This window comes from Mytilus galloprovincialis, chromosome 11, assembly GCF_965363235.1.
Source record: "Mytilus galloprovincialis chromosome 11, xbMytGall1.hap1.1, whole genome shotgun sequence".
Lineage (NCBI taxonomy): Eukaryota > Metazoa > Mollusca > Bivalvia > Mytilida > Mytilidae > Mytilus > Mytilus galloprovincialis.
Window position 1 is genome coordinate 24137674 of NC_134848.1, and position 20684 is coordinate 24158357.

General features: G+C 32.3%; 1 protein-coding gene across 2 annotated transcripts; it reads right to left on the bottom strand.

Moving 5' to 3' along the window:
* Positions 1 to 551: 551 nt before the first annotated feature.
* LOC143051901 (uncharacterized) lies at positions 552 to 19598 on the bottom strand. 2 transcript variants are annotated; one of them, XM_076224896.1, is made up of 6 exons: positions 19278 to 19598; positions 8734 to 9902; positions 6833 to 6965; positions 5898 to 6034; positions 3689 to 3863; positions 552 to 1419 (listed from the first exon to the last, which is right to left on the bottom strand). In XM_076224896.1, exons 1-6 carry the CDS (start codon positions 19510 to 19512, stop codon positions 1106 to 1108), a joined length of 2163 nt encoding a protein of 720 aa, XP_076081011.1. In that variant the 5' UTR covers positions 19513 to 19598; the 3' UTR covers positions 552 to 1105. The 2 variants fall into 2 exon arrangements, with proteins under 2 accessions (XP_076081011.1, XP_076081012.1); XM_076224897.1 differs by lacking the exon at positions 19278 to 19598 and adding an exon at positions 15533 to 15553.
* Between the last annotated feature and the right edge of the window lie 1086 nt (positions 19599 to 20684).

Genomic DNA, 20684 nt, shown 5'->3' on the forward strand with positions numbered 1-20684 from the left:
AAAATATTCACCGTCTGATCCAAAACAGTTAGAAATGACAAATGCTCTTATAATGTTCATAGCTGGGGATCTTTTACCACTCTCTATTGTCGAAAGTGAAGAATTTAAAAACTTGATGGAAAAAGCTGACACTAAGTGCCTAGCAGAAAGCATTTATCTTCGAAACTTCTACATGAAAAATCGGTTGAAATAAAAAATAACCTTGTAAATACTCTTAAAAGAGCTGAAAGTGTGTGTTTAACCATTGATCTCTGGTCTAGTAGACAAAAATGTATATACTAGTTGAACACTGTCTAATTGTTATAACTATAGAGCAATGTATAATACTTATGTACATATCATAGAATAAATGCATGTTTTCAATGTTTTATCTTAAATTTCCTTTCAAATGTAATTGAAGTAATTAATTACATTTGCCAAGTAATTGGAATGTAATTAATTACATTGGTAAAAAAAGTCAAATGTAATGTGTAATTTAATTGAAGATTTTGTAATTGTAATTGAATGTAATTAATTACTTTCAAATGTAATTGACCCCATGTCTGAGTCCTACTTCAGACTCACATCATTTACACCATGTACACTGAATGATCACAAATACAAAATGTTGACAATAATATGTTCAACTTAATCCATTATAAGTATTGGCAAATGCCAAGTCGTACAAGTGGAATAAGATTTCATTTGTTGGTAAATCAGACTCGCATCATTTACACTGAATGATCACAAATACAAAATGTTGACAATTATAAGTTCAACTTAATCCATAATAAGTATTGGCATTTAAACCCAAGTCGTACAAGTGGAATAAGATTTCATTTGTTGGTAAATCAGACTCACATCATTTACACTGAATGATCACAAATACAAAATGTTGACAATAATATGTTCAACTTTATCCATAAAAAGTATTGGCAAATGCCAAGTTATACAAGTGGAATAATATTTCATTTGTTGGTAAATCAGACTCATATCATTTACACTGAATGATCACAAATACAAAATGTTGACAATAATATGTTCAACTTGATCCATAATAAGTATTGGCAAATGCCAAGTCGTACAAGTGGAATAAGATTTCATTTGTTGGTAAATCAGACTCGCATCATTTACACTGAATGATCACAAATACAAAATGTTGACAATAATATGTTAAACTTAATCCATAATAAGTATTGGCAAATGCCAAGTCGTACAAGTGGAATAAGATTTCATTTGTTGGTAAATCCTTCTCTGCTGATGGAATTGGTAAAGTAAGTCTATTTATGCAGGTGTTTGAAGTAGGCAGAAAAGAATTATATGTTTCACTCTCAGAAAAACAGATCTCTGGGCCTACTGCAAATCCAAGAATTGGTTCTTCATCAGCTCCAGTTGCAAACATTAATATACTATGCAGTGATATATTTTCTCTTCTTCCACCTGAAATAAGAATGACATTCTATAAGATTAAAATATGTTTTGAACAAAATTTCAGGTTTCTCATTATACAGAGGCAGATTTAGTTGGGGCTGGGCCCCCCTTTTCTGGAAAATATTCGGTTGCTTATATAGGGAATAACTGAAGTGTGACTTGAGCGGGCCAAATTTCTAGATCCGCCAGTGTTATACGAAAGGACTGCTACACATAATAGCAATAATAAGTAGTCAGAATTTCTCAGAAATATACAAAAAATATCATAATCTTCTTAAAATATTCAAGGTATATACAATAAATTAAGTTCAATTTAAAAGGTATGCATACAATTTTGTTCATTTAGTGTAACAGTTTACTTGTGTTGATATGTCTTTTGATTGAGTTATTTTAAAGCCATTTCGATTGATATGTTGTATAATAAATTTCATGTTAAAATGCCATTTTTTGATTGGCTATAAGACAATGTAAGAGGGTGTTAATTAACTCTATCACATGGCTGAGCGGTTGACAATTTTTTTGGAATGATGATCACCCTGGCTCTTATCCAGGCTAATCAAACATTGATAATTTGAAGGACAATGAATTGAATTTACATCGAATAATAATAAACAGCTGCACCATGAGCGCATGATATGCCCGGCGTCTTGTGTGGAAGTTTTATAAAAACTAAATATCACTAAAATAAAATTTTGAATCAAAATCAAAAAGTATACAGATCTTTAGATTAATATAACAAAGAAGTGTGTAAAGTTTTAAGCAATAATCATAAATTGTTTTTGAGATACGGCGCAACAAAAAAACCCTCCCCCTTTTTTACAAAATACTCAATAACTCAAAAATTTAATTTTGAATCATCACCAAAAAGTATACAGATCTTAAGATTAATATAACAAAGGCATGTGTAAAGTTTTAAGCAATAATCAGAAATCGTTTTTGAGATATGGTGCGACATGTAAAAAAACCCTCCCCCTTTTTTACAAAATACTCAATAACTCAAAAATAAAATTTTGAATCATCACCAAAAAGTATACAGATATTAAGATTAATATAACTAAGAAGTGTTTAAAGTTTAAAGCCATAATCAAGAATCGTTTTTGAGATACGGTGCGACATGTGAAAAAAACACACCCCTATTTTAGTTACAAAGTGCCATAACTCAAAAAGTTTAAATCTTATTTTCACCAAAAAGTATACAGATAATTTGACCATCATAAGAAACAACTATGTTAAGTTTCATGAAATTTGGATAAGTCGTTCTAAAGTTACGGTGCGACATGTTTAAGCCGGACAGACAGACGGACGGACAGACAGACGGTTGGACACCGGACATTTGTATACCATAATACGTCCCGTCAAAATTTTGACGGGCGTATAAAAACAATCTTAATTTGATGTTTTGGATCAGATTCTATTATTTGATTGTCAAAATAAATAAATAAAACATCTTGCTTTTCTTCTGATGATTTTTCTGATACCCCTAACATTGTTATGAACATGAAGTCATAGAAAATACTTTAAAATCAAATTCATCTGTAAATGACAATAAGGATAGGACATTTAGTATAAAAAAATTAATAACACATAGCTGAGACGGTGATAGAGCAGATTGGTAACCCTCAAACATGTCATTTTGGTGGGCTTTATAGCTTTCTGTTCGGTCTGAGCCAAGGCTATATGTTGAAGACTGTACGATGACCTGTAATGGTTTACTTTTATAAATTGTGACTTGACAGAGAGTTATCTCAATGGCACTCATACCACATATTCTTATATATTTCAGATTTAAGTTAGACCAACAGTCTCTCCTTTTTTTGACTTTTTCTTACACTGGACCCTGTTCAATACTTTAATTATCAACATTCAAGACATCTCTAATGGGTGGGACCTGAGGAACCATTCAAAATTAACCTTTGTCTATATTGTGTGCATAGCAACTTTGTTCCAAAATATCACAGCCTCTCTTTTTTTTTTAAATAAGAAAGGTCAGGACCCCAAATTTAGAAATTCTTAAATTTGACATTGATTAATATTGTGTAAAAAAGTAGGGGGAATCAGTCAAGGGAAGTTTAATGCTGATAGACTATAAAATAATAAGACCACACTTGTTAAATGTGTTCAAATTGTCCTGATACTTAATGACAAACATACATTTTCATATGTTTTTTGTAGCTCTGAAATGGTTTTTAAAATTCAGTGTGGTAAATGGTTGTAAAGATTAACTCAATCTTATAACATAAAAAGTCATAACATCTACATGTATATATTTTATTCTTACTTGATACTTCCCGAAGATATTTTGTGAACACTGAATAAACTCGAGTTTGTAAACTTCTTCTGTTGGTGCCAGGTTCACTGAGATTCGGTTTCAGCATTGTAATTGCACCTTTCAAAGTCAATATTGGTGGTTTTGTGTTAAAAAGGTGGCGAAACTGGGGAAGTGAACTTCCAATCTGTAATAGAAATCTTAGTGAAAACATCTCATGCGTAAAGATATTTAAATAGGTACAAGATTGTTAAGTAAGAGCTAAATCCTCAGTTAAAAATTTACTGGAATCCCATGCTTGCCATCATTTATAAGTTAATAACAGTTGGTTAACTGTCTAGACTACATTCCTCAGGTCATTATCCCCCATTGGTCAGATTAAATATATAAAAGTGTGTTTTTGAGTTATTTCATGAATGATCTTGCATTTAACAAATTCTATTACATTATATTAATACTCACACCAGGAATGGACATGAATACTGAGAAAAGTATCCATACAATAATATAATAATGTCTGAACATTTGACATGAATTCCAAAACCTCACCTAAGTACATTCTTAAATTACTACAATTTTTTCATGTTAACAATCCATTTTTCACTTTTCAATTTCTTAAATAAATGACAGGCTGCTTTATTTTTTTTTTAAATGTTAAACAAAGAAAGTTTAAACAGCCATTTTGTTTAAGGTTGGATCATTAAAAAAAAACATAGCATCAAGCATCTGAATATTTCCAAATAATTTAATTTTGGATAAAACACGTCTTCTGATTGGCTGAGGTCGTTTTGTTTATCATATCATATCATAGACATAATTTTGTCATGTGATCATGACATCATCAATGTTTTTTCATGACTTAGTCGCCAGTTCAAAATGGAATTAAGATTTAAATAATAATGTAAGAAATTACTGTAATATTTTTTTCTGTGTATTCGAAAATAACATAAAATATGTGGAGCACAGTGTTAAATAACCTGCTACACGCATTATTCAGTGTGCACAACATTTTTTATTGCATGTCTTCATACACAGAAAAAATATTACAGTCATTCCTTAAAGGTTATGTTGTGAGTAACAGTGTTTGCTATTTAACTGGCAAATACTGAGAATCAGAAATATATATATTATTCCATAAAAATACAAAATATTAAACTTGTGACAGAAAAACACTGATAATGCATGCACTCTGATGTACAGTAGTTATTGTTTGTTTATGTAATCTATATGTGTTTCTTGTTTCTCATTTTATATAGATTAGGTCATTGGTTTTCCTGTTTGAATTAATGGTTTTACACTAGTAATTTTGGGGTACTTTATAGCTTGTTGTTCTGTGTGAGCCAAGGCTCCATGTTGAAGGCCAAACATTGACCTATAATGGTTTACTTTTATAAATTGTTATTTGGATGAAGAGTTGTCTCATTGGCACTCATCAAACCACATCTTCCTATTATCTATATACATGATATACAATGTGCATTCATGATTTAATGTATTGTAATTAGGTCAAACATTGTTAATCTTTTGATTTGAATACTTGGATTAGTAGTACTAATAAGGTGGCTTGTGGGTACAAAAATTTCAGCAAAAAATTAAACTTTTACTTTTTCATTACAAAATTTATTTATTACACTGTTTGTTATTTATACTTTATGATATGGTTCAAAAATCAACCCCAAAAAACGATTCTGTTTAGCTTCAGATGACTTTTAAAATGTTGATATCATTGAAAAAGCTCCAAATTATCTCCCTTTGGTGCAAAAATGCCATTTTTTGGCATTAAATTTGGAGTATCTTTTTTTAACTCATTGGTGACCTATATTTTTTATTATTGTTTTCAAATAAGATGTACATAAACTAAATAACTGTAAAATTTAAGCGATTTCTGTAATTAGTTATTCTTTTATTTCTCCTATTAACCCAACAGAGAAAAAGGACATTAACAAAAATGTATGCTTCTTTGGGAGGCAGATTGTGAGCTTAAATGAACAGTGACCCCATTTCTTTAATTCATTTTTCTTTTAAGTATATGATAAAGTTTATTTATAAAAAAAATATAGCGAAATCCTATATTAGAAAAAAATAAAATTTGTACCCTGAGGAGTCCCCTTAAACTCTCGTTCACATTTACATTAATTTCTATATACATTGTACCAGTAGGCTGTGTACACATATCACAATTCTTAAAACTATGTTTTCTTATAGCAGATATAATGTTTACCTTGTAAAGTCCTAAACTGTCTAGTCCTTTTCTTAAATTCAGAACTACCAAACTTGGACTGCTACTTTCAAACAGCTCATCAACAAGAGAAAAATCCAAAAACTGTGGTATCTTTCCATTCTGTAACATTGAAAGAGCTGAAAAAAAGAATACATTTATTAAAGTTACTAAATTTGAACATACATGATACAACTGTATCTTCACTGAGAAAACTATAAAGGAAACAGCTGCATGGTTGTAACAAGAGATGCTCTAAGAATTTAATTGTTACTGCTTTATCACATGATAAAATGAAGATTTATGCAAAATAAAAATAAAATGAAGTTCATGCAAAATTGTGATTGAATATTAATTGTTCAAGCAAACCAAATTGTTCAACTGGTAAGCTGAATTTTAAGCAACTGCTATAAGAAGACCAGTGTAGTGAAAATAGTACTGCAATGAATATAATACAGCATACTCACATTAAAGTATATGTTAAGCATGTTAAGTCGATCTGCCAATTGATATTTTATCCTGTGTTTTCTATGTTGTAATGGTATGCTATTGTTTCAGAAAAAGGGAGAAGGTTTGGATCCATTAAAACGTTGAATCCTGCTACGAATGTTTGCACATGTTCTAAGTCAGGGATCTGATGTACAGTAGTTGTCGTTTGTTTATGTAATATATATGTGTTTCTCGTTTCTTGTTTTTTTATATATAGATAAGATCATTTGTTTTCCCGTTTGAATGGTTTTACACTATTAATTATGGGGCCCTTTATAGCTTGTTGTTCGGTGTGAGCCAAGGCTCCGTGTTGAAGGCTGTACATTGACCTATAATGGTTTACCTTTTTTTTAAATTGTTATTTGGATGGAGAGTTGTCTCATTGGCACTCACACCACATCTTCCTATATCTAAGTTACAATTTTATGTTGTGGGGAGATAATTCATACCTAAAATCTTTCCTATGGTTTCATAGTCCTCCATTTTTGCAAATGGTCTAACAGGCTCGAAATATTTCTCTTTAATTTCTCTAAGGATTAACCGAAAAAATTCTTTCCTGGGTCCACCGCTGTCAACTGCATTCTGCAAGTTTTGAAAAGATAATATATATGAAAATTAGTACTAATTAGTACTAATAAATATCAAGGTACATAACATTTATTTTTATAATTGAAAAACAAGATCTTTTTACATGTAAATAATAAGTATCTGATTCAAAATTAATTCAGTACTGTATAGCGGGCCTTATCCGCTGGTGTTAAATTTCAAGATTTTCAATTTCATTGAATAAGGTGTACAAAATATTTTGGCGGTTATTATTTTGGCAGATTCAAACCTTTTATCAATACATTTGCATGTGCACTTTTAAATTGGGGGAATTTATTTTGGGCCTCTTTATGCCCCATCTACGATAGTAAAGGGGCATTATGTTTTCTGGTCTGTGGCTCCGGTCGTCTGTTAGTTAATTCGTTCTTTCGTCCGTCCGTTCGCTCGCTTCAGGTTAAAGTTTTTGGTGAAGGTAGTTTTTGATGAAGCTGAAGTCCAATCAACTTGAAGTTTAGGACACCTGTTGCTTATGATATGATCTTTCTAATTTAAAGGCCAAATTAGACTTTTGACTCCAATTGCACGGTCCATTGAACATAGAAAATGAAAGTGGGAGTTTCAGGTTAAAGTTTTTGGTCAAGGTAGTTTTTGATGAAGCTGAGGTCAAATCAACTTGAAACTCAGTACACATGTTCCCTATAGTATAATCTTCCTAATTTTAATGCCAAATTAGATTTTTGCCCTATTTCACAATCCATGGAACATGAACAATTATTGAGTGGGGCATCTGTGTACTTTGGACACATTCTTGTTTTCTATCTGCGAAGATCAGCTGAAAATGTAACACACTATACATGTACAGTAAACAAGTTGGAGCAAACATGAAGGTGACCTTTACTATATAGTTTCATTTTATAAAAATGTGATTCCTTGTCACAATGTTACCTGTTAAAGAATGTATGCCATAATTTAAGTACATGTATATATATAGTTGTACATGTACTATATAAACAAGTCTAAATTGAAAACTACATTCAAACCTATGATTCATTGATTGCATTGGATAAAAACCGCAATTTTTATGCGTATGCTTGGCCGATAAATCCCAATGACGGGTACCTTCAGTTTCTGAAAAAGAAGTTTTAATTAAAGCCCAATTGGGTTTAAAAATGATCCAGTTTGGGTTTAAAAATGATCCAGTTTTGTCTTGAAGACAAGGAAGAGGATGTTTTAGCCAGTCTGCCATTGGTGATTGCAAAATAAAATTGATATGTAACAAAACGGATCTTAATATAAGTTTAAAACCAAACAGAAAACAATTAACTTGTGCCCACCATGTTATGCCACAAACAAGGTGTCAATATTTTTTTTTTACACCAGATCCGGATTTCGACAATAAATGTTCTACTATATATATATATATCAGGAAGCTTAGATTCATAGCTCCTTAATGAGAGAAAAATTGAAGCTATGCATGTACATATGTACATGTAACCACAGCTCTGTAGTTGCGAATTGAGAGCAAGCAACCAATTTATAGAAAAATAACCCCCACTTTGTATTTGCTGACTCCTTTCAGTTCTTGGCAGAATGTGCAAAACAAAGAAACTAGTTAGGGTTGTTTCTTGGGTGGTGCTCAATTGAAATTTGTTTTATAAACCATGCATATATCAGAAATCTATTTATTCAGGCCAATATAAGAAATATTTGATGAAATCAAAAACAGTTGCCAAGTATATGTGATATCAATACCATACATGTAAATTAATGAACTGATGTGAACACAGAACTCTGTATGACCTACCTCGCCGTAAAACTGTACCTCTAATGTAGGACGTAAGTCTGTTAATGCTCCTACTTCATCAAAGGCAGTTTCAATTAACTCGTGTCTGTCCACAGAAATAAAATTTGTGTCTCCATCTGTGGGTGTTTCTATACTTGTAATTTCCAATTCCCTACCAGTTACTATATTCTTTTGTAAATAGCGCAAGATGTCTACGGGGTCATTAATACTGTTTTCTATAAGGTAGTTAAGGCAATTGTTAATAAGTGTTATAATATTTGATTCATCTGTCATCAAGTTATCTACAGGGTCCACATTGATAGCTGATGAACTGTCATCTCTAGATTGGAGAAAGACATCATCAATAGGAATAACATCATTAACTTCCTTTCCATCAAGACTGCTTTGATATGTCGAGGACACTATTATGCTTTCTATAATTGTTTCATTGTTGCTGTTTACAGAAGATCCACTGTTATTGTTAGATGACTCAACTTGTTCCATATTTTCCATGATATTGTCTGGTATCTTTTCACTTTGGATTTCATCAGTTTCTTCAACATTTGTTTCAGTAATATGTGGATCATATAGCTCTGAGTCAGACTCATTAGAAAGATCTTTTTCATGACACAGTTTTACATGTTTTCTTAGTTCATGTATACTGAAGCTGTCTCCACAAGTTTTACAAGCTTCCCTTTTTTCTATATGAGTACTCTGAACTGTTGACTGTGTACTTAAGTTTATTTGTATAGGCCTTAGGTATATTTTACCTTGACTTCCAAGCGTGGCCTTCAGATCACGGACTGTCCATGGACAGTCAACTAATTCTAACTGTCTGTAATTTTGTCTGCATCTTAATAGTTCAAACCCTCCAATATCTTGTAACTGGTAAAACCCAGTTTCATTTTCTGATATTTTAGCCAAAACATCTTCTTCCTTGTCTTCAAGACAAAACTGGATCCTTTTAAAACCCAATTGGGCTTTAATTAAAACTTCTTTTTCAGAAACTGAAGGTACCCGTCCTTGGGATTTGTCTGCCATGCATATAAATGTGCCCGTCCATGTTTTCTCCTTACTTTTTTTCTGATTTCTAGGCAGGTTTTTGGGTATATTACTTTTCCCCGAACCAGAAGAAAACAGTAATGAACGCTCCCTTCTGATTCTATCAAGAAGACTTCTTGGTGTGGAGCCTTTAAAGACAAAAGAGTATTAATGTTCAAGTGTTATTAAATCAGCAAACTTTTAAGTAGTTTCATATGAGAATTTGATTATTTAACATTATACAAAAATTCTAAAGGCAATAATTCCTATTAACCCTTTCCTCCATAATATTGCCTTTTGACGCCACCCCCTTTACTCCATAATGAAGCCTTTTGGCGGCTGTGTAGTACCTCAGTTGTAACGCTTTGATTTATATAAAATGTCTGCACCAGTCGACTTAATAAAATTTGTTTCTAATGTGACAAGGATATTCATAAGAATATCTGACTAAAGTTTATTTAATGAAATATTTTTTTCCCAATGCATTAATATTTAAAGAATATTTCCAGCATTTTATTGCAAAACCTGTGAAAGTCTAGTATGCATAAAACATATTTTTATTGAGAAAAGGATTAAGAGGTCAATTGACAATTTCAGTTATATTGAATTTTTTTGTAGATCTATGAATCTTACTTTGCTGGACATTGTAACAGTTGCTGTTCAGTTTTTTTCTTTCTGTAACAATATATTCAAGATAATAACACACAACTGCCAATTTCCTTTAAAATTACCCATTTCGGGGCAGCTGTGAAGCAAAATATTGTCCTATGAAATATTGTACCACAAGACAATATTTCATAACTATGTATCATGAAATATTGTCCTCGTCTATGGAAAAATGTCCAGAGAAGGACAAATTTTCAAAGTGAAATATGTATATATAGACAATATAGTGTCTGTATAAAGACAATATTTCACAGATGAATACTATGAAATTTTGTCCTGTTAAAGGGAGGTTATATTTTGGTTTTATTTTGTGAGATAATTGAGACAATATTTCATAGACAGATTGTCATGGAATTTTGTCTCATGAAGGGAGGTATTAACATATATTCATGTTACAGAAGGTATATATAGGATTTTTTTTTAGTATATAATTACAAAAAAAGTGATAGTCAATACATTAGGCAGCAACCATTTGATTTTCTGGGGGGGGCTATGGTTTTTTTTTCTGTGCAAACTTTTTTTTTCGCCTGCGGCGAAAAACAATCTATTTTTTTCGCAACAAGTCGAAAACAATTTTTTTCTTTCAATTTTAGCATTACATATAGTGGCAGCTGAGGGTGAAACAAACAATTTTTTTTTTCTCAGAATCAAAAACAAATTATTTTTTTCTCCAAAAACTGGAAACAAACTTTTTTTTCCAAAAAAAACCATAGCCCCCACCCCCCCCCCCCCCAGAAAATCAAATGGTTGCTGCCTTACTTATATTTGTACAGTTACGACATTGTACATGACATGTTGTAATACAATTAAACATACAATTGGAGAGTTGTCTCATTGGCACTCATGTAAGCCAAAAAAGTGTCCCATGAAATTGTGTCCTCTAGAACATTATTTCACAGTTCAGCTGTGAAATTTTGTTCATGGGACAAAATATCACATTTGTAAAACATAAAATAGTGTCTCCCCTAGTGAAAAATTGTCCCTAGTACTTGCACATAATTTCATGGATGATTTATAAAATTATGTCCCAAAGGACAATATTTCATAGTGTAGCTATTTTTTTCTGTCCCTATACAAGGGAAATAATTTAGAAATAATTTAAATGTTTTAATCAATTAGTTAAATCATAATTGAAAATTAAATAAAGACTACACAGATGTGAACAAAAATGGAAAGTGAGGAATATAAACAGCTGTATAATTATGTGTCTGATGGTCAATACCCTCCAGAATTTGACAATAATGATAGGAGATCATTTAGACGGAAGGCAAAGCTCTTTCAAATTAAAAACAATGAAATGTATTATATACATGTTGACAAAAAAACACAAGAGCAAACATTAAAACTTGTAATACATAAGGACAAATTAAAACAAGTGTTGTATCTATGTCATAATGAAAGTGGATGTCATCTTGGGGTCAACAAGACCTGCAGTAAGATATCTGGGAAATATTACTTCCCGAGAATCACTGACATTGTAAAGAAATATATCTCAGTTTGCTTATTTAAATACAAATGTCAATTAAGTCTTATTATTTTTTGTTAAATAATTTTTTTGGTATTAGACAAGACTTTTATGCAATATGGACATGATTTCACTATGAAAAAATGTCCAACGAAGGTCACAATAGTATTTATTGTCAAGGGACACTTTTACATAGAGGTGGACAATATTTTATAATAAAATTATGTCCTGGACCAAATTTCATAGATCATATACATGAAATTTGGTCCATGGGACATAATTTCATGGGGGACACTATTTAATCCTACACTCATACCACATCTTCCTATATCTATTTGAAACTCACTTTTAGTAATAATATAAATTCCCAACTATACAAAATCATTTTACTTATAAATCTAACAAGAGGCTCTCAAGAGCCTGAATCGCTCACCTGAATTTTTTTGGTTTAATCTCATATCAATGATTATTTTGGCTTTTCAATTTATTTAAATGTTCTTTGAATCGTCCTATTTTCTTCAAAAGCAAAAAAAAAATCATTTTCTCCTATGTTCTATTTTAGCCATAGAAGCTATGTTTCTTGACATACAAGGAAATGAAATATAAAATTTATACTAGATACTCTGAAACTCTAAAACTCATTTAGCCTAAGTTTGGCTGAAATTGATACAGCAGTTTCAAAGGAGAAGATTTTTTAAAGTAAGTCAACATGATGAACAAATTGTGAAAAAAGTCTTTAAAGGGCAATAACTCCTTAAGAGGTCAATTGACAATTTTGGTCAAATTGACTTATTTGTAGATCTTACTTTGCTTAACATTTTTGCTATTAACAGTTTATCTGTATCTATAATAATATTCAAGATAATGACCAGAAACTGCAAAATTTCCTTAAAATTACCAATTAAGTGGCAGCAACCCAACAATGGTTTGTTTGATTCATCTGAAAATTTTAGGGCTGATAGATCTTGACCTAATGAACATTTTTACCCCATGTCAGATTTGCTCTAAATGCTTTCGTTTTTGAGATATAAGCCAAAAACTGCATTTGACCCCTATGTTCTATTTTAAGTAACGGCGGCCATGTTTTTTGACGGATCAAAAATCGAAGCACACACTTTGTGCAGGATACTCTAAGGAACAATCATGCTAAGTTTCATTCAAATCCATTCAGTAGTTTCAGAGGAGAAGATGTTTGAAAAATTGTTAACGACGACGACGTCGACGACGACGACGACGACGACGGACGCCAAGTGATGAGAAAAGCTCACATGACCTTTTAGGCCAGGTGAGCTAAAAATGTACATGATGCATGCTTGTGTTCTTTTTCTAATTGTGTAATAATTCATTAAAAAAGATTTCAAAGCCAGTACGTATTGATCAGTATTTTATAGTGAGGTATTGTTGTGAACAGAATTTCAAAGTGACTAAGTGAGGTATTGTCGTGAACAGAATTTCATAGTGAAATATTGTCCAGCAGGAGGTGACTAAATGTAATGGACAAGGACATGAAGGACAATATTTCATAATAAAATATTGTCAGAGACAATTTATTTCATAATAAAATATTGTCAGAGACAATTTATTTCATAATAAAATATTGTCAGGGACAATATTTCATTATGAAATACTGTCAGTGGACAATATTTCATATGAAATTATGTCTGACAGACCATTTTTCATGGTGGACAATATTTTATGTTACACAGCAACCCAACAACAGGTTGTCTGATTCAACTAAATATTAAAATGGAAGATACATCTTAACCTGATGAACATTATATACCTTGTCAGTTTGCATTAAATGCTTTAGTTTCAGAGATACATGTTTCAACCAAAAACTGCATTTTACCCTATCTTCTTTTTTTAGCTACATGTATGTCGGCCATCTTGGGTCATCTGCTTTGTTTTAAAATGTATGTGCAGATAGATCAATACCTAACGCTAAATATGGGTTGTTTTTACAATAACTATTCAAATGAATCAAATGAAGTAGTCACTACAGGGTTTAAAAAATCTAAAAAAATCTCAAATCAGAAGTACTTCAATTTTTAGGCCAAAATAAGCCCTTACATAAACATGTACTTTCACTGTTGTTCATATTACAGTTAAAATGAATTTGAACTATAGTCCAAAACTGGAAACCTCCCCTTTTCAGAATTAAGATTAAGTCCCATAATCATGATAAATCCCATACAATCATAATGATCCTTTGACTTTGTCTGTAGCAGATCAATTACGGAATAGAAGTTCCTTCTTGGAATATTATTTCCACTGGAATAAATATTACAATAAATGTTCTAAAGGAATAAATGACATAGAATATTTGTTCAAACAGGAACAAATATTATTGTATAGCAATATAATATTTCCCACAGAACGTAATCTAAAGTTAGCGTGCAATAAATTCTAATATTGCACTAATGCAATAAATCTTCAAAATTCATGACGTCATCAATGCTTAAATCTTAGTTTAAACCAATTTTTACTTTTAATTATTATATTGCTATACAATATTTAATAAAAGGATTATTGCATCATCATGCCATGAATATTGTCCCTCGTAGAACATATATTGCACTCGCAAGCTCGTGCAATATAAAATTCTACTCGGGACAATATTCCCCAAAATTCATGCAATAACTCTATATTATTGCATAGCAATATAATATTTCCAACAGAATGTAACCAAAAGTTAGCGTGCAATAAATTCCAATATTGCACTAGTGAAATAAATCTTCACAATTCATGACGTCATCAACGCCAAAAACTTAAGTTTAAACCAATTTTTCATTCATATATTACATGTATATTACTATTCATTAAAAGAGTTATTGCATGCATATTGGGGTCAATATTGTCCCTCATAGAACATATATTGCACTCACAAGCTCATGCAATATAAAAGTCTACTCGGGACAATATTCCCCAATATTCATGCAATAACCTTATATTATGACAATGTTTATAACAAAGTTTCTAGTGGAAAATCTGTTAGGTGGAACAAATAATTACGTTGACAAACAGACTTGGTGCATGTATGTACAAAATGTACATTGAAATATAAATTTGTATGCAAGATAACCTATATAGGTAGCACTCAGTCTGTGTCATACTGTTTATTAAGGCCACACTTAAAATATTTTGGTTTGCCCAAACCCTACCCAAAGGTTGAGACAGTCAGGGTAGGTAGGTAGGCATTTTCTTTTTTTTTCAAAAAAAAGAAATTGAAGTATCAGATGTTTATCAGTCTTCATGCCTATTTGATTAAAAATAAACTTCTTCAAACCAGGACAATAAAAGAACAATTTGAGTAACAGCTTTTTTGTGGGTAGGTAGCGTTTGGGCAAACAAACCTATTATTTATTATGGCCTAAAGGGTTTGTCTGATCGAAAGAAGAAGATGATTTTTTTCTTCAATATTGTCATCTAAAAAAATATCTGTCTTACCAAATGATTTTTTGGTTGACATTATTGTCAGTCAGAAAGAGTTTGGGATACACACTGGCACTTAACTTTCTTCCTATTGTCAATATTATGTTACATATTGATAGAACAAATCTAATGGCTGAGGTTTATTTGCTTTGTTTACCCTGTCAAAATAACTGAACGTTTATTTTTATAATTTTAGCATGTTTAGGGTTTACTCACAAATTTTGTGTAAACCGGAAATTCTTATGTCCATTGTAATGCCTAAATAATTTCCGGGAAACAGTCTCCGTGAAAATTTTATAATTAGACCAAACTTGCAGGGTTGGATCCAAGATTTTTGAAAGAGGGGGCGTAGTTCTTAAAGATCATGGACTTATTTTGGGTTAAAAAACATTAAATAAGTGTAGATGGTTCCTGACGTGGAGCATGTATGTTTTATAGTTGCTGTAAAGTTGCTGTAAAGTGTAAGGGTTGTGCTTTTTTAAATGCTATATTCTCCCTTATAATTGTCTATCATATAATGATAATATGGATCCAAAGCTATATGTACTAATATATTTGATGTGTGACATGTCAGTAAAAAGTAGACCTGGAACATTTTCTTTGTTTGTTAGTTAGCATAACCAGTAAACCTCACATATTTCTTGTTGATATACTCTGGGCTATTTGATGAAATTTAAGTTAATAAAGACAAACAAGCAATTATTATTTTCGTAATGTTTGGTTGATATTTTTCACACAACAAAAATAAGAGAATCAAGGGGTTCCAGATCAACCATTTTAAGACTTCGAATGAGTATGAAATAACAAGGATTTTACAAATGACTGTCCACAAATGGAGACATAAAGGCCACAACCAGCAGGCAGATCGCAGTCTGGTTTTGAAAAAAAGTATTCAATATACATGTATCAAGTCGGCGAAACAGAGATTCCAGTCAGAATTTTAAACCCCCACCCCCAAAACAATACGCCCGTTTTTTATTCATTATGTTCATTTAATGGTAATTAATTCTGTTGGAATTTTTTGTTTCTAATAGCAAAAAAGTGGACAAGATTATTGTTTTCAATCGGACAGAATTTTTGTTTAAGGCAAAAACCAGAGTCAGATTTTTTTCTCTGAAATATCTGACTGCCTCCTCAAATCAAATGGTTCATACCTTAAACTTTATATAAATCTATAGCTTATACTGACTGAGGATCATCATTCAGCTATGTTATTTAAACATAGGCTGGGGCGCTTACATTCAAACATGTTGCCAGGTTGCGTTACTTGCATAGGTAAATGATATTGCTGTGGAACTTTTTTCATGAGAGTGTATATAATAGCCATTACTTTCTGTTTTGAGGGATTTTGAAATACATGTAGAAGTCAATAGTGACACATTCTTGCACAATCCTGTGTCACTTTAAAGGTGTCATGATTGTCATCCTTAGCCTTAGCAATGTGTTACTCTAATTTAAATTTTGAAATGACAGAGTGATGTTTTTTTTTTCAATGCATTTGTCAACTGAACTCCACCATAGCAAATCTGATGACTCTGACATAATCAGTGAAAAGTATTTTATAAGTAAAAAATTGTTACATAAAGATTAAATACACGGGAAATGGCAATTAAAAGTCCACAAAGTCTGGTCTGATCACTCACTTTACCAAAAAAAAAAAGGACAAGCAAAAAAGGGGGTGTTTACGCCCTCTACACCCCCTCCAGATCTGCCACTGACTTGTCATAGTTTCAACATTTCGTATAATTAACAACAAGAATATGCGCAAGTTCCAGGGAGAGAGAATAACATTTTCCATCTAGAGCATAGGGGTGGGGATGGGAGCTTTAATTTATAACAAGAGTGCACACGCTGAAATGTCTCGTCTTCTTTACTAATCATTGATATTATGTTGATAGACCTAAATATAAAGCTTTATTACAACTGTCACATTAACTCAACATTAACCAAGAAAACGAAACATTGATCAGTGAACCATGAAAATGAGGTCAAGGTTAGATGAACCATGCCAGGCAGACATGTACAGCTAACAATTCTTCAATACAACAAATATAGTTGACTTATTGCTTATAAATTAGGAAAAACAGACCAAAACACACACACTTAACTCTTTATAGCAATGGACCATGAAAATAAGGTCAAGGTCAAATAAACCTGCATAACAGACATACAGATAATAAAATATTTCCATACACCAAATATAGTTGACCTAATGCATAAAGTATTAAAAAAATAGACCAAACTCAAAAACTTAACCTAGACCACTGAACCATAAAAATGAGGTCAAGGTCAGATGATACATGTCAGCTAGACATGTACACCTTAGTTACAATGAATCATTCCATACACCAAATATAGTAGACCTATATTGCATATATAGTATGAGAAAAACAGACCAAACACAAAAACTTAACTATAACCACTGAACCATGAAAATGAGGTCAAGGTCAGATGACAACTGCCAGTTAAGACATTTACACCTTACAGTCCTTCCATACAGCAAATATACTAGACCTATTGCTTATAGTATCTGAGATATGGACTTGACCACCAAAACTTTACCTTGTTCATTGATCCATGAAATGAGGTCGAGGTCAAGTGAAAACTGTCTGACAGGCATGAGGACCTTGCAAGGAACGCATATACCAAATATAGTACAAAAGCGTATCCAATTTCTTATTTCAATAAGACTATTAAGAGAGAATTTAACATTACAAAAACTCTTAACTTTTATTTCAAGTAGTCACTGAACCATGAAAATGAGTTCAAGGACATTGGACATGTGACTGACGGAAAGTTTGTAACATGAGGCATCTACATTGTATATACAAAGAATGAAGCATCAAGGTCTTCTACCTTCTAAAATATAAAGCTTTTAAGAAGTAAGCTAATGCCGCCGCTGGATCACTATCCCTATGTTGAGCTTTCTGCAACAACAGTTGCAGGCTCGACAAAAATGTACCCCCTCCCCACCTTTCATACATGTACATGTATATAAAAGATATGGATCTGCAACTGGACATGCTGAAAGATGAAAGTTAACTTTATAATTAATGTAATGTGCAGATTTATACAAGTTTTAGGGACCTAACCAAATTTCAGTTCCATTAGATACTGTGCCCCCTGCGTTTTTTCTCTGACATTTTAAGTCGTCATAATTATTCTGACCAGTTAAACTACCAATACATTTGTTTCTGCCCTGAGTAGTTTGCTGTTCCTTGTAAGCTATTGCTCTGTGTTGAAGGCCTTACTTAATTAATTGTTAATTTTAAAAAGAACATTGTCCTCAGCAGTGGTTGAGCCAGAACTTTTCATAAAAAGGGGCTGCTCTAGTCATGCTCTAGTGATTCCCTTTAGGGAGCTACCATTTGATTTTTATGGGGGGGCTAGGATGAAAAATGTTGTCCTGCATTTTTTTTTAGCTGTAATCTCTGTCCTGCCTTTTTATTTTTCACTCTGTTCGGTCCTGCCTTTTTTTTTTTAGTTTATCCTGACTTTTTTTTACCTAAATTGTCGTCCTGACTTTTTTTTTTTGCAAGTGTCTCATCCTGCCTTTTTTTTTTACTAAATACTCCTGTCCTGCCTATTTTTTTCAAATTTTATCCTAGCCCCCCCATAAAAATCAAATGGTAGCTCCCTTATTATCAACCAATTTTTTCCCCACAAAAAGGGGTCGGGCGCCTTGGATCTATCAATGCTTGGTCTTTGAGGGAGTGTTGTCTAAGACTCTCATTGGCTGCCGCAACTCCTACCATATCTACAAATATTCTTATCAATGCATTTTTTGTGTATTTGTTTTATAGTTCACTAATACAGGGAAACCATAGACATAAATATATGTTTCGGGGGGGGGGGGGGGGGAGGGGGCTAAAGTATAGACTTTTGTCAATTATAAATCATCTCCGACTCTATTTACACAACGTTTTTACTCCCAATTGATACTCCTTTATCTTGAATTTACCTGAAGTAGAACCTGAAGCCTGAGGACTTGAATGAGCCACTGGCTCTGTGTTTTGACTGTTAAGTTTTTCTTTCAGGCGTATTCGGTCGCCTATGGTCCCAACACCCAAAGCACTGAGTTCTTCATCAGACAATTTTTTTGCCAGAGCGAAATTAATTTTGTGTTCTATAAATCTTTGGGAAATAGTCCCAAGACCAAGTTCAAACAAAACCGCCTGTATACTTTTTTCAGCCATTTTTTTTTCGGTGTACCATGTGCTCGTGAATGAAAAATAGACCGGCCTCGGTCCGGAAATATCCGATGAAATTTCCGAAGTTTACCGAATCATCTCATCATACATCAATCTCATCATACATTAATCTCATCATACATCAATCTCATCATCATCACCGATCATCATCTTCATCAACAAAAAACGTATAATGTTGTGAGCACTGCATATAATGTTGTGAACACTTAATATAATGTTGTGAGCACTTAATATAATGTTGTAAGCACTTAATATAATGCTGTGAGCACTGCATATAATGTTGTGACCACTGCATATAATGCTGTGAACACTTCATATAATGTTGTGATCACTGTATATAATGTTGTGAGTACTGCGTATAATGTTGTGAACACTGCATATAATGTTGTGAACACTGCATATAATGTTGTGAGCACTGCATATAATGTTGTGACCACTGCATATAATGCTGTGAACACTTCATATAATGTTGTGATCACTGTATATAATGTTGTGAGCACTGCGTATAATGTTGTGAACACTGCATATAATGCTGTGAACACTGCATATAATGCTGTGAGCACTGCATATAATGCTGTGATCACTTCATATAATGTTGTGAGCACTACATATAATGCTGTGATCACTTCATATAATGCTGTGAACACTGCGTATAATGCTGATTATTAACATAAGGCAGTCGTGGCGTTCCATAAGATATCGCAGATCAAATTTATTCGTTCATTGTTTAATCATATGTTTTTTGATTGAGTTAAGTTTGCCAATTGATATTTTATCGTATGTTTTTCTTTGTTGTGATGTTATGCAATTGTTTCAGAAAAAGGGAGAAGGTTTGGATCCATTAAAACTTTTAATCCCGCTGCAAATGTTTGCACCTGTCCTAAGCCAGGAATCTGATGTACAGTAGTTGTCGTTTGTTTATGTAATATATACGTGTTTCTCGTTTCTCGTTTTGTTTATATAGATTAGACCGTTGGTTTTCCCGTTTGAATGGTTTTACACTAGTAATTTTGGGGCCCTTTATAGCTTGTTGTTCGGTGTGAACCAAGGCTCCGTGTTGAAGGCCGTACTTTGACCTATAATGGTTTACTTTTTAAATTGTTATTTGTATGGAGAGTTGTCTCATTGGCACTCACACCACATCTTCCTATATCTAT

Coding starts and splice junctions, on each gene's coding strand:
- LOC143051901 (XM_076224896.1), bottom strand. CDS start 19,512: ATGGCTGAAAAAAGTATACAGGCGGTTTTGTTTGAACTTGGTCTTGGG. Junction 6,035..6,832: donor AACCATAGGAAAGATTTTAG/GTATGAATTATC, acceptor TCTTTTTTTCAG/CTCTTTCAATGTTACAGAAT. Junction 3,864..5,897: donor ACAGTTTAGGACTTTACAAG/GTAAACATTATA, acceptor TTTCTATTACAG/ATTGGAAGTTCACTTCCCCA.